This window comes from Hippoglossus stenolepis, chromosome 20, assembly GCF_022539355.2.
Source record: "Hippoglossus stenolepis isolate QCI-W04-F060 chromosome 20, HSTE1.2, whole genome shotgun sequence".
NCBI lineage: Eukaryota > Metazoa > Chordata > Actinopteri > Pleuronectiformes > Pleuronectidae > Hippoglossus > Hippoglossus stenolepis.
In genome coordinates this window covers 9424678-9446529 of record NC_061502.1, presented here as the reverse complement: position 1 = coordinate 9446529, position 21852 = coordinate 9424678, and the positions used below count along the sequence as shown (strand labels likewise).

The following is a 21852-nucleotide window of genomic DNA, read 5'->3' as shown; positions in this document are numbered from 1 at the left end:
GAACGGGGAAACAGAAGTCAAGTGGATCGACATAGAAAAATAAATAATATCAATCAGGTCTTTTTCTTAGGAAAGTAACCATGGAGCAGGAGACGAGCAAACATGGAGGTGTTCTTAATACTTTAACTAAACATGTGAACATCTGAAAATAAACATTGAACCAATGCATCTTAGAGAAATGTCACGATCTGGATTTGATCCCAAACAGATCTGACCAAATCTTAGATTGCTGGGCTGACAAGGGCTAAATGGCTGCTCTCGCATACACAACACTGAAGTCTTGCCTCCAAATAAGAGTTAGACCAAAAGCATAATCTGTAAAAGGACAAAAACCTCAAATGATTCAATACAATATCTCATCCAGAACAGAAGTAAAGCTGATGAAAAGCTTTCAAATATCCATCAAGTACCTCAACATCTCTCCAGTATAGATAAAAGTCAATGGAATGAAAAGAATAAGACACTAATACATCAGTAGAGGACTGGAAGGACCAAGTGGAAGTTTTAAGACATCACAATCAAAACACTGGAGGGAGTTTGTGTTGAAGGAAGCAGGAGAAATGCTATCATTAGCAGGGACTAGTTGCTATTAAAGACTCAGAAAGTGAGTGGCTAATTACACACGTACATTATTTACATGTCCAATACTAAAGCCTTATTAGAACAAGGTGAAGAAAACCCTGAGGTACATTTTAAATTTAAAAGAATCTTTGAAATAAGTAAAACCTGCTTGGTAAAATAAAATCCTCTGTCATACATCTTTAATATACTGAGAGTGAGGGCCGGGGAGCAAGTGACAGGGCAACAATCAAACCCACCAAAACAACCAAACCCGACAGTAGAACACATCTTAGACATGGAGAAATTCACTTTTGCAAATAGTGACAACAAAATGGATACAAATTCACCCAAAAGATAAACTTGGTAAAACGGCAATCTAGTCTAGAACATGCAACAGGTAAACAGGTGCCCCCTCCCCTTTGCCTTTTGTTGTCTGGGCTCATCGGTTGAGTCCCTTTGTTAATTTTGAACTTAAAAATTGTATTAAAAAAAAGATAAAAAGTTAAATAAGTATACGGCATGTGGACGATAATGGAATAATTGCATTAAATTTAAAGAAAGTAAAGCATGTCATGTCTGGTGGGCACAGCAGCATCAAACATAGAATGTTTAATTGTGTATTTTTAGAAGAGGTACAATTCTTCAGCATCATGACCCAACACAGTGACCACAGACAAATATGACTCGAAATCAGCCTGTGGGTCGTCAGAGACCTCAATGACCCGAGTGTGGACACAATCAAATTGTAGAGGATCAAGAGCAGGAGACGTTTGTTCAGTTTAAAATTAAATGTTTATTTGAAAATGGGATCACAGGAAACTGAACTACTTTAATGTACGCGTGTGCGCCCACTGGGAAACACGTACATTAAAGTAGATAGCAGGGGCAGTTACACAGGGAGAGAACCCGTGGATGGGGGATTCTATCGCACGACTTCTCCTTGAAGCTCGTCCTGCTGCTTTAACAAAGAGAAAGAAAAACAATACAGTGAGACTCAGTTCAGGTTCACAAGAATAAAAAAGGGATTCAATACAAATCACAAAGGGTCGAGCAGTCAAACAGGAACATTATAAATTAGACTTTGGATCAACAGTTCATTGGTACAGACAAAGCAGAAGCACTTGGTAACTGAACACAACCCTCCTATGCTGCCATGCTGGTTCAGATACCTTGCTGAATACAGGGCCCTACTTTAAAGCAGCACTGACACAATGGCTCTGTACTGTGGCTCAAACACGAGGTGAAAGCCGCATCTTCTCCAAAGAGTTCATTCATTAGCAGTTATGTTGAACAAAACCAGCAGAACTATCCAGGGCCTACCTTCCTCTAGCTCAGTAGCATGAGGCTACAGAGAATACCTCAATCTAGATGCTGACACACTACAACTAGAGATGCAGGAACTGTGTTAGATCTCCAGTAGAAGAATAAAAAACCATCTTTCTCCCCTCATCCCTCTTACCTGCACAAACGCAGCAGTCACACATCCACCAGGCCTCAGACAAAGAGGAAGTAATGGCCCTCACCTGTCCTTATAAAGGCGGGGAGCTCTCTAATCCCTCCCACCAGGGCGGAGCTCTGATTCCAGATGTCAGCCCTCACAATTAGATCAAAATCGGAGTTTCTATTATTTTCTTTGCAGGCTGCACGAAGCTGTCGAATCGATGTGACGTCCAAAGGTGTTGATCAGGGGGACCACGCCCATCAGTGACGCTCAGAGGAAACACAGATCTGAAACTTGTAACCAGGGAGGAGACTAAAAACTGATTTTTATTTGTTATATTTTTCGCTCCTGTCCGTCTGTTTGTCAGCAGGATTATGCAAAAAGTGATTTAAACAAAAATCGGTGTTTGGACGGGATGGAAATATTGATGTACATATCGAAAACCAAACTGTGGAGGGCTTCAGCTTCCCCCCAGGACCCTCAAAGGAAAGGCGGTATAGATAAGAAATGGATGGATGATGGATGACTCTCTTAAGGTTCTTTTCAGTTTAACTTCACGATAACACTTTGAATTCTTGCTGCTACTTGAGCAAACATTTACAACTGAAGCCTGACTCTAAATGTCAGAACAATAGATCATCGACAATGCTCCGGCTCGCGAAAACACCCGAAGGCTCCACCTTCGTTATAATTTGATTTGCTGGCCCCGACAAACGCACCCAGACGATTTGGAATCGAGTCTTCCTCTCACATTTCCTTTCATTGCCAATTGTCAAATGGCAACAATCCCAGATTCAACTCGGTGCCAAAATCCTAAGTATTCTTGGCAAAAAGCCGGGCCCCTCTCTGAGTGGAACGAGTATTTGTTCAGATGGTTTCGAGTGATTCCTCTGGCCAACAAAGGAAAACCCTAATAAAGCCAACAAGGTCTCTTATGTCTCTCTATCTCTGTCTCTCTCTAGGCTTTGGAAATAAAACGCATGACTGAGAGGAGGTAACTGCAAATGTCAGGGCGCAGTGTTGCTATACTGTATTTTTAATGGTACGGTGTTTTCAGAAACTGGGTCAATCAAGGTCGTGACCTGCCTGAGTGTGATCTAGTTTGTTTGTATCATTTTTCTCCTTCAACTTAGTTTAAAATGTTCACACAGGTTTATCCTTTTTATTTCTTTTCCCTCTTTTATTCTACTCGTTTTAATTGAATTTATTTAGCTTGAACTTAGTTTTAAACTGCGATTTCTTTAAATTTTGTCTCCATGTCCCTGCACAGCACCTTGAATCCACCTCTGTGTATGAAATGTACTTTATAAAATAACGTACCTTCTGATCAGGGCTTACTAGTTGACCTTTCACTGAAAACAAAAGGTGATCGTGGACGACTTCAAAAAGAAACAAAAAAATGTTCCTGTTCTTTACATGTGCAAAATTATTGTTTAACTTCAATAGCTGCACTCTGAAAAAGATGCTTTACTAAAAAACTTTACTTACTACTAAACTTCACATGAGGTGTACAAAAGAAGCAGAAACCAGAATACCAAAATGTTTTTTTAATGAGGTAATAAGATTACATACAATATAAAAATGAAATAAAAAAGTGTGCCATGATTATAACAAGAGCTGCTGTTTCCTTGTGAGGCTCCAAAACATGACGGGGGGGATTATCTAAATACCTCTGAATTCATTACGAGTGTTTTCTGGGCGGCAGCTTCTTTTACACTGCGTATTTGGAAATAGGATGGATCTCGCCTGAATATACAAATGTGATCCTTCCTAACAAAAAAATATTTGCGACGAGTGTCCATCCGTGTTCTTGATCGCAACTGTCCTTTGTGCCTACATGGGCGCGTGTGTGTGCTGCGTGGAGGAGGGCGAGGGGACGGCGACGGAGGCCGACGAGAGCGAGGAGGGCTGGGGCTGAGGGGTGGAGGAGGAAGAGGGGGCGGAAGAGGCGGCGGTGACGGCAGCGGCAGCTGACGATGCAGTCTCGATGATGCTGCTGTGCGTGATGAAGCGCAGTCGCAGCTTCATGGCCGGACGCAGGGTCATGATGATTTTCTCCACCTAGAGACAGATGGACACAGACAGGCAGACAGTGACATTGGAAATAATGACGACAATCACATTCATTCAAAGAACGTCACTGGTTTTGGATCAAAGGCCAGAAAAATACACGTATAGTTTGAGTCTGTGCACAATAGAGGCTTTGTCCGTTTAATTAATGATGTGTAAAATCTATAGAAAGCCTAAGCCCCAAGCACACAGAGAATCTACTGCTTCATCTCCTCTAATTAGCTCGGTGTCAGAGCTGGACACTGGTGTGGAGCAGTGTTGTTGCACAGGGGGGGTGACACATTCAAACTAAATTGAAAAATGGAAGCAGTCCCCTGAGGAGCGAGATCACAGATGGCATCTTACTTGAAAGCCGGGTGAGGAGGACCTCCCTTTGTCATCTTTGGTATTTTTGTATCACTTATTTTCATCCCCGTCTACAGTTCAGTGCCGAAGCGTTAATGACAACGTGTCAAAGTAAGAACCTCACCTGCTCTTTCACACTGTCTCCAGTGTACATGTATTTAATGTGGTAGAGGAAGTCACAGATTGGGTCCATGTAGCTGAGATGTTGGCAATGTTGGTCGACGGCCTGGAGCATCTCATAGAAGGCCACGCCGATCTGAAACATGCACAGGGACACGTTTAAAAAGAGAAAAACAAATATCTCCATGTCGAAGGACAAAACTGAGACAATGCCTTAAAACGCAAGAAAAAAGGAAACATTACGAAGCACATTTTCAGTCATGAATTCGTGAGGATGTCCGCACAATTTGGGTCTGGACTTTCTCCGGAGTTTACCTTTCACATATGGAGAACGCAGCAGGAGATTCCTCGCTAAGACACATTCACAACAAACCTCTGTTGCGTTCAGGTGTCGCAGCAGCCAGGGGCAGGACGTGATCGGCTCTTATCACCACAAACTCTCTAGACATCTTCGTCTGTGTCTTCCAGAGATATTTGTTTTCTTTTTTCCTTTCTGCGCCTGTCACGTGTTAGTTACGTCATTAACACACCCACTCGCTCGCTGTGAATCCTGCTGTGTTCTTACATTCTGCTGAGTTTTAATTAGTGGGCCGTCCGGAGCTTCAGTGCATGTCTGAAAGCAGCTTTATACTTATTCAGTCATATTCAGTCAAAGTGTGTGTGTGTGTGTACCTCCAACATGCATCGTGTCCTCTCCTGCTGGAAGCGCTGCAGGAACGGACCCACCAGGTGATACACGTACAGTAACTGGAACTCAGTCTGGACGACGGGTTTCAGAGTCTCTGACAGGAATCTAAACACACACACAAGTTAATAATGATACGACAATCATAAATGAAACATTGAGAGTAAGAGCAACTAAGCAACCAGCCTGAGGCCGAGGAAAACTTCCTTACTTGGGAATCAGAGACAACTGTCCGATGGATGAGTGGTGCCACACGGCGTGCGCCAACGCGAGCACATAGCTACAGTTCATCTCGCTGTAGCTCTGGTGGCAGGCCGTGAAGTCCAGCAGGGCGAAGGGATAACCCGCCCACTCGGTCTCTGTTGTCAGACATGGGGAGCTGATCACGGACACGATGCGGTCGTGGAGAACGATCCAGTACGGCTCCTGAGATGGGAGAGCAGAGGTCACGGTGAACAAACTCAGTGTGACTTCATCAAACCGTAAATGACGGTGAAGATCTTTGTGAGAGTTTCTTACAGGAAGTGCAGTGATCACCAGTCCAATGGCGTTCATCCAGGCTGTGATGCTCTCTCTTGGAACCAGGGGTTGGCTAAAAGGTAAAAGAAGAACAGACACTGTCATGAACAATTCAGGGATGACAATGCTGACAATAATATTTACCATTGCCTGACGCACTAACACTCAAGAGATGTCACCTGTTTAAAAATGCCAATCATACCTCTTCAACACAACGTTGAGCAGAGCGTTGCCGACCTCTTTTCCCGGCACGGCCAACGCCATCAGCTCCACGCAGGTGACGTGCAGAGCGTGGGCTGCGGGGTTGGGGAACTCGTTGAACCTCCAGTCGCAGTTAGGGAAAGGACCCGGTGACTTTCCCGCCATGGGTGAGAAGGAGTTAAGGGCAGTTGAAAGGCAACGAGGTTTAGCAGCGACACTGTTTTAATTACAGGCCTCTTCTCTGGATGAGCTTAGATTAAAGTAACTGCAGTTGCACAAACAATTACTGTCTCAAATTAAAACAAAGAGGCACTGAGGGAGAGGAGACATATCAGCAGTCATTTAAATATATTATTCAGGTACCTCAGAGGCCTGTGATTACCTGTTTGCCAGAAGTAGAGTGCGAACTGTGAGAAAAGTAACCCAAGGCCAACAGTCATTTTGTTTTTTATGTCCAAACACAACCTAAACTGTTACTTTGTCCCTGACATGTGAAGTGTGTAAGAAAAATGTAATAAATAAACCTAAGAAAATAAAAATAAAATCAGCCCAGCCAACGTGACCGATCCAATTTGTTTTTGCAAAACCCGGGTCGGTGATCCACAGTCTAACTAGCATCAGGGTGATGTTGTCATCTCCTAATAGGACGAGATTAATCAAGGATATTATCCACCAGGCGTCCAATCAGCTTGCAGTAGTAGGTGTCATCCGGGATCCACACGTTGTCCTCTCTGGGGTTCATGCCGAACTTCAGATAGGTTTCACTCAGGCACCAACCTGGAGTCCGGTTGTCCTGTGAAAACATCACACTAGTGAAAAAACTGCTGCTGATAACAATTAATAAGAATTATTTAACATGTAAAATAATGTGTGTGACTTCCCTCTATAGATGAAACAGTATGAAAAATCTATATCAGGATAAGTGACTAAAAATACTGTGATAGATCTTATAACTGTATTCTTTTTAAAGTGTGCATAAACAGTCAGAGTTCAAGTTCTTGATCATTAACCGTCTAAGTGTTGCCCCCTTTCAAATTGATTTTCTTTCTGCATATTCTGCACACATGGTGACTTTCAGCTCTTATAGAACCAACATACAACCACCTCTCAGACTCAGTCCTCAGGAGGCGCCATCGCTGTCATGTTTTCATTGATGTGAAACAAACCCACTTAGCACGCTGTGTCTGGGAGACTGTTGCTAACAGTTTCATGTAAATTTGAAATGGTAATATGACCCTTGGGGTCTTTTACTGTGGTTTTCATTGAAACCAGGAGCCGTTTCATCCCCAGTTCCCTCCACATACCTTCAGTGAAGACATGATGGCGTGCACCAGTTTTCTCTTCAGGTTGGTTCGGTCTCTCAGGTGTCGCTCGTAGTAGTGAAGTGTGTTATACAGGTAGGTAACAGGGCGGTCTGCACACAAACACAACAGTACACATAAAGACTTAAAAAAAAAAAAAAATCCCAGGAGATGGCCCTTCTTCCTTTTGTCATGTTTTATCCATGTATTTATGCTACTGCTCTTTTCTTGAACAAAATCAACTGTACTACTTAGCTTTTTCATTTGTTGACAGCCTTTACTCACCATGGAACTTGTACAGTCCTCCCAGATGGTCCAGCAGCGTTTCCAGAGACTTGGAGACGGGAAGAAGCTCCAGGAAGCGGTGGATAACGATGTCAAAGACGGGCAGGAAGCGCAGACACACGTTGCCAAAGTAGATCGGCAGGTACTGAGGCTGGAGCTGCATGGGGGGGTTTACTTGGTCTGCAAGGCCCTCAAAGTACAACTTCTCTGGGTATTTCTGGTAGGAAAACAACAAATACGTTTTTAATTGAGCTATAATAACATTACATGTTTATTTTAGTTTTTTTAAATAAGATTTGTCCTTGCTGTCTTTTTGTAACATTCAATTTCACCTTGTCTAAGAGTGAGATTTTTGTAACGTGCCTACCTTGTGGTAGGTCATGTGTTTGTTGTGCCAGTCGCTCTGCAGCCAGTGCTCGGGAGCGTTCTCTTTGACAAAATCGTTGACTCGGTTCCTGAAGTCGTTGGGCTTCAGCAGCAGCAGCTGGATTATGAAATAGCAGACCTGAGCCTCGTTGCCCTCGTGGCTACGCATCGCCTGGAAGGAGAAGAGCAGAACGACACACAGATCTTGTCATATTCACAGGAAATTCAGGTATCTTATATGTCTGTATTGTACCAATTAACGTGTGTGTTCTCACCAAACACAGAATGAGTCTGTCCAGTGTGACGATGTTGTATTTCCAGACCATGTCATTGAGTATTTCGATGCACTTGTTGAGCTGCTGTCCGCCGGCTGAGGTCGAGAACTCGTAGACGAGGAAGTCCGCAAACGTGCGCACGTGAGCCACGAGCGCCCGAGCCCCAATTCGCTCCAAGACCCTGAGGGACACAAAGTCAGGCTACCGTCATGCCATCATCCCACGGCACAACATCTGTATCCGATCGATTAGATACAGATGTCGTGTCGGGAACCCCCCCCCCCCATGCCAATTAGTGTGAAATTAAAAATGCCTCAAACATCAGTAGTGAGATGCATCATTAACAAATGCAGTTATGATCAGTACCAACCCTCATTACTTTCACTGGTGTTCAATGTTGTGAAGAAATAAAACACTGTAGGGACTGTACACAATACGTATATGTTGAGTAAATATGTATCTGCTGGGTCTTATCACAGGAACCAGAGGTGTGACACAAAATAGTGACAGCCCACCTGAAGCCTATCTGGTTTATGTGGTCCGTCTCCAACAGCATCTTCCACAGCAGACAGAGGAAGAGCGGGGGCGAGCCCTGCATGGAGAAGTGAGTAATGATGTCGTTCTCGTTGGCCATGGATTTCCACTTCCTGTACTCCTCTTCCACGTTCTTCTTCAGGTTGAAACGAGATTCCTGAGGCACGTTGTTCTGCTTGAAGAACGCCTAAAGGGAAGAGACAGGATTAAGTTTCATTTGGGGAAAAATAAATTAGTTTGAGTTTCATTAATGCCCAAGTGAACATATTCTCCACCTGTAGTGGAGCCGGGAAGCAGGACAGAGTGTGTGAGGCCCAGTTATGAGGCGTGAAGGTCATGATGGTCTGGAGAATATCTTTACACCACGTGCCATGGATGGAGTCGGACCCTGTGAAAAAATCTACATACAGACACAAAATGTAAGACAAGTCCAGAGACACTTTAGGAAAAGAAACATCCAGAGAAAAACATCGAGAGTGAGCGCTACCAGTGACGTGTGTGGCTCTGGCCAAGGTGAGGATCAGGGCTCGGTTCAGTTCCTCCGACTCGGCCGACAAAACCGTCTTCGGGTCATTCAGGAAGCGTGTGAACTGGGGCTGTACCTCTGAGCTTCCCAACGCCGTGATCAGCCGCAGCGCTGTGCTCTCAACACTAAAGACAGAGGCATAAAAACAGGGAGATAAGACAAGTAGAGACACTATCAACCTTTCTTTTCTTCTGTCTTTTTTAACCATTTTCACATGTAATTTACTGGAGGTGTTGCATCAATTCATTCCTAATGTAAGTGTTATTTGTAATTGGACGACAGGGAAATATTAGAAGCTGAAAAACAGCAAAATCTTAAAGGAGATATATGCCAATGTTTCAGGAATCTTGAGGAAATAAAATTCACATCCCAGTCCAAAACCTATTTTAGCTGTTAGAGAAAACATTTATTTTTGGGTTTCAGAGGTGACATTAGATCAACAGTTATTCACTCAGTCTAAGTAAGTATGTTGCATATATAAGAATGTGTGTGTGCACATTACCATAGATGCAGTTGATTCTGGTTGGTCTGGGGTACGGCAGCCAGACTGTGCAGATGACTCAGCAGCTGGACTCGGTAGTGCGGCTGGATGTGGTGCATCCTGTAGCTGAACATCTCCAGCAGAGTGTGAAGGATTCCCCACGCGTGACACTTGAACACGTTGGGCAACAACTGGCCTGAGCAGACGAGAGAGAGAGTCACGTTATTCGGCTCATGTCTGCTCCCCCCCGAAGACACAAATCGATGTTGAATATAAATGTTCTGAGACAGGCTGTTCACAGCAGTACTGACTGAAGACAAACTGGGTTGGGACACGCTGGACATGATCAACAAATTCTGAACTTACAGTTGACGCATTAAGATGGATGTCTATTCTTTTTTTGTCAATCATCCTCATGTACACAAGAGACTATTGTGCAATTATGGGATATCAGACTTTAACATGCTGCCATTTCTCAAGTCACACTCGCACACAGACCCTGCTTTTAAGTATAATTAACTGTTCAAATTCAAGATATACATTCTAAAAGCGTATCAGATCATTTGAGGTAGTCTGCCTTGTGATCCAGCAGAGGGCGCTCACTATCAGTTTGACCCATTCACTGTATATGAGGATGGACAACGTGACTGATCCCTGAGAGGGTGTTGATCGCTACCTGGTGGCTGGCTGCGGTATAACTCATGAATCCCATTATGGGGGGTAAAAGTCAATCATATTGATTTGATCAAAATAGTAACGTTTTTAAATTTTTGCATTCAATTATCACATCGCAGTCTATGGTAGTGGTTTGATAAAGAGGACATGAGAAAATAATATTTGTTTTCTTACAGCAATACAAATAAGAACCGATAACAATAGTAAATAAAATACTGTGTCTATGAGCAGTATTGATAAGTAGCAGTGTAGTAGTTGTACCATTCAAATCTTAAAACTACCCATCACTATGTATAAGCTCTGAACACTGATAGTTAAATACAAGTAGTGGGTGATTTCTGTATCTGATGAGAACGACTTCTCGTCAGAGTGAATTGAAATGTACTCACTGATGAACCCTTTGATGCCCAATGACTCGATCTCCATATAGACCAGAAGTCTGCTGTATGTCTCCACCAGTGCAGGGGCCAAGGCAAGTATGGATTTGGCATGAGCCAACTTTATCACCCGTGTGGCGATGCTGTGGATCAGACTGGAGACAGCGACACTCAGACTCAAAAAGAGGCGATGGAGAAGTGAAATATGTTTATGAAACAATCAGAGAAGCTTCAACCTAAATCCAGCGTCTTTCTAATCAGTGTTTTACTACTTCAGTACTTTCTAGACATTTTTTCCTACCTCATTTTTGCGTGCACTGTGAGTGAATCCAGCAGGTTCATGGGCAGCGGTGTGACAGATCCTGATGCTGTGCAGTTGGTGCCGGGCAGGTTGATCTTCATAGATCCGTTTCCATAGATGGTCTCCACTAGGACGCCCATCGGTAGAGTGAAGCAATCGGAGTTGGTGCTGTAGGCGTTACACAGCAGGGCGATCTTATAGTCGGACATGCCCAAAGTCTTGTTACGCAGAGACTGCTGGAGAAACCTAACAGAAAAGAGCGATTACACAGACGTTACACAGCCGGTCGGGATGAAGTGTCATTGTTAGTTTGGGTTTTATTGCAATAATGATTGGGTACATTTGTGGTACAGCACACACTCATGGTAGAGCACAGTGATAAAGATACTGAGGGCAGAGCACTTTAAAGATACATACTCATGGTGTAGTTTCAGAGAGTGGGGGATGGGTATCTGCAGTTTGGAGTTGTCATTCTGAGCTTTGCGGTTGAGGTGGATCCAGATGCAGGTCATGGCAAAGGAATGAGTCGACTGTGGCTTGTTAATGTCAGGAACTGGGATGCACTGAGGAGGGAGAAAACATACGCTGATAAGAGAAAAGATCACACTACTACTTCGACTATACGAGTGCCAATAACAGCTTTTGACAGCACTATACATTTTTTAAAACAATCGTATAAATTGTACATTTATATTTGAATTGAATCAAAAGAACTTCTTGGTAGACGTGTACCTCTTTTTCTGGGTAAAGCAGGTCAAACAACTTCATGACGGGCAGGAAGTCAGCCAAGGCATTCTTCTGAATACTTCCTGATATGAACTGTAGCAAGACCCACATCAGGTGATCTCTCCCTTTAATAAGACCTCTGCCTGCAAGCTGCAGGAGGAAAGGAGCGAGTCAAAGAAATACGGAAAACCCCCAAAAATGTTTCATAAGCATTTATATTAATAAAATATGCAATTTCAAATACTATTCCACGTTTTTGCCTGAAATATTCTGCTTCTTTAGCTGCCATAAATTTCACTTATGCCATTATTGGATATGTTTTAGTTCCCTTTGGACTTGTTCTCTCTCGGTTGTGTGCAGCCAGCAAGGTATGTTTATGAGTTGTGTGTTTTGTCATGCATATTTATCTGCGTGTTTATTATGTGCATTGTCAAGTATTTAAATAGTTTGACTGTGGATTGAATGACTGTGATGTCGACAGGAGTTGAGATGAATAAATCCATCAGTAACAGAAGAACTATGGTGTGGTGTACCTCCTACAGAGAGTGGGCTTCATTTAGTATTTATCAACATTTCCCAGAAGTTTATGGGGCTGGAGAGCTTATTCAGTGTTGACTTTACATGGGTTGTATGTGTGTGACTGGTGCAAACTATAAACTGAGCTGCCTGCAAACTTCTCCATTCCTATCTCCTCCCTCACCTTCTGATGTAACGACAGCACCATGTGCGGGAAGCTTGCAAACTGAAACAGCACAAAGAAGATGAGCTGGGAGGAGAGGTGCTGCCACAGCAGCTGGCTGGTTCCTCCGATGTCGGCGTCAAAGTGTTCCTCGGTCTCGGAGCGCTCCATGGCGTACACAACCAGGTCCACCAGCTGCTCCTCGAGCACCGGGCAACGCTGCTTATGCTGGCAGGGGGAGGAGGGGAGTGTTAAGGGATGAAGAAAAACAGTGGGCAGGAGAGGAGACAGATGGAGTTAAATAGAGAATAGAAAAGAACAACGTCCAAGACAAGAAAGAGGGGGGGAGGAAACATGAAAAGACAGAGGGAAAAGGAGGGCAGAAGAAAGAAAGATGGGGGAGGAAGAGAGGATGGTTATCATCAATATACTTCACCACACAACACAGCACTTTATTTTCTCCAAGCAGCAGATTTTGACACATTAAACCCTCCCATCCCTTGCATGCTGGACTGCATCTCCCTCCTGCTCCTGTCAGCTGGATAATCCTCCTGTGACCTTGCTTTCACATTTACCTTTACCTCCAGATCTTCTTGTAATGTGCCTGTGGTGTTACTATGTCAGAGAATGAGTTATGCTACAGCTACAGCTCCAGTGCACCCAAGAGGTTGCAGTAATTTTACTCTAGGTCTTATATAGAACTAGAGAACCAATCACAAGCGACTGTTCTGTTGTTTGTGGATAGTTATGACATTTGAAACTCAAGTTTCAGCTGCTGATCAACATTAAACTCATAGTTTATGTGAGTTAACTTGGACATTGCTAGAAGATGAACTGATTTTAGATCATTTCACCCAAAGACCGCAGTTGAAAATTAACTGGCTGACTTAAAGATGGATCATAAATAAACAGTGTTGATATGTTGTATCACTGATGTAAGTAAAACTGAGCACAGCTGAAGTCTTGAAGAAGTACAACATGTTTTTCTGGGGTCATCGTGTAGTTTTCCATATGCGGAAGAACTGCTGATGTTTGGTTTATCTGAGCCAGATTTATAACTGAGACCTTCAGTGAAAGACAGGAGGAAAAGTAAAGAGTGGAGGGGATTGAATGGCTGGAGACAGGGGAGGTAGATAGTGAGGGGATGGCAGATTAATTATGAGATATTAAAGCCTCATGGCATTGTAGTACAGTGGGGTTGAGTACATTCTCCCACGTGGGCTTTAGTTGGTATGTGGAAGACTGGGTAGACATGGTTTTATCTATTGCAGCATTATGCACCTCAATTGTTGAATTGAATAAAGAAACTCTAACTTCCCCCAGTATTGACAGAGCAGGAGTGAGGACCTCTGCACTGCAGGACTCAACAGAGGCTGTCTTCATATTACTGGGACACACAGCAAAGGGACTGAACAGCACAGCACGGAACGGCACGGCACAGAACCAAACACCAAACCAAACAGTGCAACACATTCCTGCATGCAGGCTAACGGGTTTGAGAAGGTGGGGAGCTGGTGCGATTGGAAGGAAGAAGAGGAGTGGTGAGGGTGTCACTGCTCATCTCCTGCCCCCCACCCACACACACACACACACACACACACACACACACACACACACACACACACACACACACACACACACACACACACACACACACACACACACACACACACACACACACACACACACACACACACACTCACACAGAAAGAGAGGGAAGGCAGGAGAGAGACGGAGAGAAATAGAGAGGGGTCCACATCAACAAAAGAAATCAACCAAACACCTTACCTAGTTACTTCCAAACCCCAGTGTCCTACCAACAGTAAACCCTACCAGTGGCTGGTCAATAATCTCACCTATCACCTACCAACATCCCAACCACTGGCAGCCTCATTTGGGAGGATGTCCTCTATTTATTCTAGTCCCAAACAAACCATAAAACACATCAGCGCATCTATGATAAATACAATATAACTTTTCCACAATAGATCAATATGCATCAATACGCCACCATTTGTAATCACTGCATGTTGACTGATTGTAAAACTGATAAAAACGCTGTGTGTCTGCCATGAACAGTCAATGTCTGACTCTGTGCTTAAAAATTTCACAGCCCAAATCATCAATGTAAGACTTGAGATTAGAGTGTCTGGTCAGGTGGCAATTGATGAACCACAGATTATGTGGGATTGCATTTTGGATTATACCAGGATATTTAAAATAATAGTAATAATGATAATAAATCAAAAGTCTGCAATTTCAGTAAACAATTGTGACCACAGACTGTCGGTAGACTGTGTGTTGATCTTTCTATAGAATCCAAGTTTTTGGTAGGGTTCGTATGCAGGATATAAATGCGTCATCCATCTTTTCAAACAGTCTATGGCCACAATATTTGAGACAAATATTCCTGGTTAATAAACTGGAGTTTGATTACTTTTCATTGGCATTTGTGTCATTATTTTATCTTATTTATTACTATATAAGGAGCTTTTGAGACAAAAAAAAAAGTCTCCCTCGAAACAATTGTTGAGGTACAAACTGAAAACAAACAAGCAAAAAAAGCCCAAACAACCCTTTGTCGTCTTTCATTAATGCGCATCATTAACCAGTGAACATCATGCAACACAAGTCAGAGTTCACTCATCGAGTCAGACAGCCAATCAGAATCACTCACCAGAGGACCTGGGCAAAACACTGAAAACAACAGAACTGAAGTAACTGAAGTAATTAGGTTTGCAATCGACTGTATTGCAACAACAAAGCATTAAAAGATAGTTTAGACTGGAAGTCAAAAAGTAGAAGATCCACAGACTCGCAGTGCAGATTATTAATGAATCTCATTATAGTTCACTGCATTGTAAAACCCAACCAGCTTTCATTAAAATATTAATAATTTGATGATAATAAATTTACCTGTAAGCTTTCTGATCATTTTGACTGTAAGTGGTGCACAATCTCTGTGCTACTGTTGGCTAGCTTTTGCACTATAGTTGTTTAAGTTTGTCATGTGGTAGTCTGTCAGGATCTTTGCCATGTAGCTAGAAGTCTCTTGATTTTCAAGACGCGATTACATGATATTGCAGCCCAAGTCAATACCAAGAGTTTTTGCCCAGGTCACTGCAACATAGAGCAGCAGCATGAGGTCAGACGTGAGAGGACCTGGCTAACAACAGGCACGGACCAGACTACATCCATACATGCAGTGCAGCAGGACTTGAAATGTCAACAGAAGGGTTTAATGTGGGTAATGCTGTCAGATTATCAGATGGAACCACAGACTGTGAACAACAGCTGGGACTAAATAAACTGAGACTAGATCAACATAATCAGCAGCCCAGAGCTTCCTCAGTCATCATCAGGCAGCTAGATTCTTTATTGTTGTCTTTATATGTTGATCTAAGGTATAACAGATATCAGAATAAGTCGCAGAAGTCAAAATTGCAAAAAATGTCCCAGATTACCCGAAGTCACCCTACTCCTTATTAACCTTATAAATCTATCCATTAACAGTGTGTATGGTCAACACTGTACCTGTTGCAACCTGTCTATCATACACTATCAACCTGCCTGTCTATTTGTGTTCATACTCAGTATATCAGTATATCAAAGCCCTGCTGTGACATTTCAAGCTCTGTTGGCATTTCTCCTTTTACTCCATTTAAGAATGTCTTTTCTTTTTTCTTTTGTTTGATCAACTTTCCCATTTCTAGGCCATGATCTGTGTGCCTCTAAAGCTAAGCTAAGCGTCCAATGGGCAGGTTAGTTGGCAGGTCAGGTGACCTGGAAGAGGAACAACGACATACCTGGGCAATGTTCAGAGTCTAGAGAGCGCATGGCAGAGAGACAGACAAAGACAACACACAACCAGAGGACAAAAGAGAGAGAGAGAGAGAAACAAAGACAGAAGGAGGAAGAGACGGAGAAGGGAGAGAAAAAAAGGAGAGACAGAGAGAAAAGTGGTGACTAAGGAGCTAGGTTGTTTACTGTCAGCATGGCTGGTGTCAACTCAGCTGATTCAAACATGCAAAGTGGATTCTGGGTTATTTGTTCAGGGTTAAAATATAAAGAAAAAGTAAATTTACTGTATTGATTATTGTTTTGTGTTAGCAACAGACTTTCTGTAAAACAGTAGCTGTTCAAACGATGGCTGCGCACAGTGAGATGAGCTGAGTTGAGACTGCATGAACCAAACAGGGCAAACTAACACCAGTGCATATGGCTCAAGCATTGGCTTGCTTTACATATAGTCTTGTAAACAGTAGCTGTGTTACCAGGGCAACAAGGGATGGGAGGTGTTCAGGGGAGTAAATAGGAAAAAGAGGAAAGACGTGAAGAACAGACGTGGGTATAGACAGAAACTGCAGAATAACGAGGACGACAAACTAAGGTATGAACAGGATGAGAAAGGGAGAAAAAAAAAAGGGACAAGGAGCAGATATGAGGAGACGAATGAAAACAGAGCGGAACAAGAGGAAGAGGAGGAGCAGAGAGAGTGTGGGACTGCAAACAAAAGAAAGGGTCGAGTCTATGAAGAAAGTGAAACGGACAGGACACGATAAAAGGAGGAGTGCCTGGTACTGTGAAAGCAAAAGTGTAATGGGGAGGGAGGTTGTTTTACCTGTTTGTTGAGTCCTAACATGTTGCACACCATCTCTCTTGAGTACGGCTGTTCTAGCACATAACGCAGCAAGCCTGTCTGGGGCTCAAACAGGTCCTAGAATAAAAAGAAAACATAAATACAAATAACTTTTTTCTGAGGATGTGTGTAGGTGTGTGGTGTGTGTGTGAATGAACAGATGTTACCTTGTCAAAAGGCAGCATGCCTTTAAGTGGGAAGCAAAGAGTAGTGGGGTCTAATTTCCAGGAGTTACAGATGGCTCCACTATTATTCACTACTGGCAACAGGCTGCATCGTCCTGTGGGCACACACATTCACACATCAACAGAAAGTGAAGTGAAGCAGCCTAAATCTACATTTGTGTGTCTTTATAGTTGTTAACAGGTATTTTGTAAGCTTGCTGTGTCTCGTACCACAGATGGAGTTGATTCTGGCAGTGGGTCTGAAACTGTCCACAAAGTCTGATATCAGACTGCCAAGTAGCTACAAATGAGACACACAGAGAGAAAAAGAAGGTATGGACAGACGATGAAATAAGAGCGTTAGTTACACACATATGTAGCTGCACACTTGCACACAACCAACAAGAAACACACACTTACCCAGTGAGAGAGCTGTCCCTCTGGATACAGTTTTCTGATTTCTGTTATAGAAAAGTAGGCTGGCAGGAGGCAGGCGTTTCTGTCCAGGATATACTCTACTACCTTAAAGAATAAAACATTAAAGTGATGTAGGTGGCCTGCTTACAGAAAACTATTCCAATGAGTCATTAAAAAAAAAAAATTACAATGAATTATATGTTAAAAAGTAAAAGATGGAATGACGGGTACCTCTCTGGCAGCCAGGAGCTGCTGGACTATAGCTGAGCTGACAGTAGTTGGAATTGTTTGAATTTTTTCCAGAAACGTTTTCAGCAGGTCGCGAACACCCTGAAACCCACAAACACCTTGGATTATAACATATTCAGAGATTTAAGACTTCAATTTTTGCAGCTGTCTGTTTGGAAAGCATAACATCCAAAGAGAAAATTTGCATTTTTCAAGATGCTGGATAAAAGCCACTGAGTCTCAAGAAACATTGGTTTACATCAAGGACGTTTGCGATTAATTCATTACACCTTAAAACACTTAGAACATGTTTGACATAGATTGGAATTTCCAGCTGGAGGCACAATCTCTGTGTCAACAACAGTCTCCAAATAGAGTCAATAAACTCTATTGTATCTGGCGCGTGAGTTGTAAAACCGGGAGTATGACCTCCAGTTGACATCGGCATATGATTTCAGGAGGAACATTCACTACAGCTACACACAGAAAACAAGTGATGAGACTGATGTTGTAATAATGTCATAATAAACACGTCATAATAAAAAGAATAATGCAGAGATTACAAAAGGAACATTTTATTAAAGGACGTCATCACTGAGCTTGCTGATGATGACTTGTCTAAACTCTGCTTGTGTATGTGTGTGTGTGTGCGTGTGCATGTGTGTGTCAGAGACCTTGTAGTCCACCCCGCCGATGATCTTGCGGATTAGTTTGAAAGTTAACGCCCACAACTGAGTCCTCTCCCACTCCAAACTTTCTGAGCTAATCAGAGCGACACACACCATCCTAGAGACAGACGAGGAGATTCATTAGTTGGAGGATTAGGAAAGATGGAAGAGGTTAACGAAAAAAGGTCCAACACACAATGAACCCGTTCAGATCTGGCATCAGCTGCATGAACGCAAACGTGTCCTGGACCTACCTGCATGAATATGAAGGACCTGCTTTTCAGCTGACGTCCTCTGACCCACGACAGTTTCACAATTAATCGAATGTATTTTAGCGCTTCCCAGTGTCCATAGGCTTAATATGCATTTGGTCGCTGCCCCAATATCAACACTGATCATTGCACAATTTTACCCAAACAGGTCAAATCTTTCTTCATAGTAGACCGAACTGCACATTCATTCAGTTAGTCCCTCCTAACTCCTCTCTTTCTCCTTCTCTGTCGCTCGGCCAAACACAAACACATCGCCATCAGATACATCTGTGTTCTCAGATCGGGTGAAAACATATTTAGGTATGTGATTATGTGCATATAGAGCAGGGAAGTGAGATCCGATCACAAGTGGTCACAGGAGACACATTCAGACTTGTTTTCTGATCTCTCAGGACAAATGTTAATACTTCAGTTATTAAAACAAATTCTTTTTTGAAATTATCATAAACCAATGGCATCACTGATTTGTTTGGAATATATCTAAAGTTAAAAGTTGACAGTGATACTGTGGCCTAAGTAAACATTTCAGTAAATAAAAAACAGATCAACTGGATAATACTAGACTCAAGATATGTATAGCCCAAGACTGTATAAAGACATATATCTGTATGCATTTGTAAGTGTGTCTGTACCTTGGTGTTAAGAGGCTGGTCTCCACAGCCATTGCAAGACAGTCATAGAGGAAGGAGATTCTTTTGGGGCTGTGCTGGCTGTGAATAAACCGCACTATCCACTGTACACACTGTTCATGAGACTCCTGCAGAGAGACAAAATTATTCAATCATCTAATCTATAAATGTGTGCGTGTGTGTTTGTGTGTGTGTGTGAGCGTGCACTGACCTGTGGGAGTGTTCCCCAGTATTGTCTGAAGGCTCCAAGACAACTGATCAGTTTAGTCCTCTCATCCTCTGGAGAGTCCATACACATCCTTAACCACAACACAGTTCTTATTATAATATGTTTATGTTATAGAAGTGAAGAAACAATAAAATGCACTATACACGTGCATTTTTGTACATTTCATTCAGGATAACAGACTAACATCATCCCTTCTTCTTCCACAAGTCAAAACCCCTATGTAAACTAAATGATGAGAGCAGATCAGGAGTCATCTTACCCAGCAAAGGCCTCTTCGATCATCTCAGTTTTCTGAGGGGAGAAGAAAGAAAACGGGAGAGAAAATATTATGCATGAGTCTTTGGAGCCCTCTCCATCTTTCTTTCTGAAAACAATAACCTCATGATACAACATGCTGCACTATCAGATCAGTGGAGCATGCACACACACATCAGGTGTCAGAACCTGCTGCAACACAACTGATATATTTGCAGAGATTATTGTCTCGTTTATTAGGAAGGTGGATTTATGTTTGCAGTTACGAAATGTGCAATGACTGAATGATAAGAAGTTGAAGTCAGGTGCTAATTGTAAGAGTTTGGAGCCTCCATTGTTTTTGAAATATCAGCCCAACGTGAATGATGAACACGTTATAGTTCCGGCTGTTACAGTTTAAGCTAGCTGGAAAACGTAACTGTACAAAAACAAGCGCTGGAAATGACTTATTGTTTGAATTATTTATTAGCAAACTCATCATACGTCAATTGGGGCTAACGCTGAATGAGATGCTAACAACTAGCTCGCTTTACAACCCGCTCATGAACGTGCACGTTACCACAACATCTTCAAAGATGCTCTGGAGCTGCGTCTCCATCGACAGCGCCATGTTTGCGTCCGAACGAGCAAATATCCTTTTTGTTTTAGCGAACCATTACACAAATGACCGGGTAAATTGTCCGGTTGAATCCTCTGGACCAGCTAAAGGCTAACAGGCACCAGGATGAATGCGCCGTGACGTGTGCAACAGCAAAAACAATCCGGAGAGACAACAAGGCCAGAAACTACTCAGTTCCGCTTCGTCAGACGATCATTATGTGTAACCCTGTAGTTATGTTAAATATTAATACTTATAATGTTAATACAGATTAAATATATCATCATATAGTTTTCAATTGAACGTCTTTTTAAAAATCTAAAGTTTGACCCAGTTGTGAAATTGCAAGCACCGCCACATGTTGACCACTAGGTATCGCTATAATCTGAAAATGTCATATTTTATTGTCGCTCCCTGTTTTCTACTTGGTCCCCTCATGTCTTTTAAGGTGGATTCTAATATTGAAATGATTTGTTATTAAGATGTGAACTAGTTTTCATATGTTGACAAATGCAAGATGTTTTTTGTGAATCCAGTGTCTACGGCCACACATTGCATTACACGTTAATGCAAACAATTTAAAATGGATAAATTCTTATTATTATTATAGTAATAAAAGATTTGGTCACAAAAAATGTCAACGTAAAAAACATAAAATTATAAGCCAAGTATTCTATAAAAACTATATATACACTTGTATAAATTAAATGTAAAGTCCCTATATTTACTCTGTTTGGTTATTTTATACCTGTACTTACAGCAGTACTTACACTACCATGTATTTAGTAAGACATGTAAATGTTGTTGTACTACAATCAGCAGTTTTTGTGATTTTGCTCTTCATTGATTTATCTATTTGTACGTAAGAAAAATGATTGTTATAAAATATATAGGTACAAATATATAAGTAAACAAAGTCATTTATTTACTGCAGGAGACCAAGCAGCAAGTTAACACTGACATCTCTTGAAATAATAGAATCCCAATAAAGAAATACAGTAAATGCACAGGGATTGGAAATAAAACATATTTCAAATATTTCATATATATTCAAAACATGTGATCAATGACAAAATCCTATTGCACCTTTATCAAAAGATGACATAAACCAAAGTTATGGAAGGCATAGTTTATATGAAAGAGGCTATAGTTCCACCTTAACTAGCTATTGAATAGCTAGTGATATAAAGTGGAAATTCTTCACTTTTAATGCTGAGTTTTTACATTTTGAAAGTGGAAGGATCTGATTCTTTCACCCGTGTTAACCTCACTCTGGTTGGCAAGA

General features: G+C 42.1%; 1 protein-coding gene across 2 annotated transcripts; it reads right to left on the bottom strand.

Moving 5' to 3' along the window:
- Positions 1–3534: 3534 nt before the first annotated feature.
- med23 (mediator complex subunit 23) lies at positions 3535–20723 on the bottom strand. 2 transcript variants are annotated; one of them, XM_035144267.2, is made up of 31 exons: positions 20529–20723; positions 19974–20005; positions 19697–19784; positions 19489–19613; positions 18591–18702; positions 17920–18018; positions 17692–17793; positions 17503–17572; positions 17275–17387; positions 17090–17185; positions 16275–16292; positions 12490–12696; positions 11796–11939; positions 11481–11626; positions 11064–11309; positions 10775–10917; positions 9732–9906; positions 9191–9354; positions 8979–9103; positions 8685–8890; positions 8170–8350; positions 7896–8066; positions 7529–7745; positions 7247–7356; positions 6609–6735; positions 5944–6109; positions 5742–5814; positions 5434–5648; positions 5210–5330; positions 4542–4673; positions 3535–4063 (listed from the first exon to the last, which is right to left on the bottom strand). In XM_035144267.2, exons 1-31 carry the CDS (start codon positions 20577–20579, stop codon positions 3836–3838), a joined length of 4203 nt encoding a protein of 1400 aa, XP_035000158.1. In that variant the 5' UTR covers positions 20580–20723; the 3' UTR covers positions 3535–3835. The 2 variants fall into 2 exon arrangements, with proteins under 2 accessions (XP_035000158.1, XP_035000159.1); XM_035144268.2 differs by lacking the exon at positions 16275–16292.
- Positions 20724–21852: the final 1129 nt, after the last annotated feature.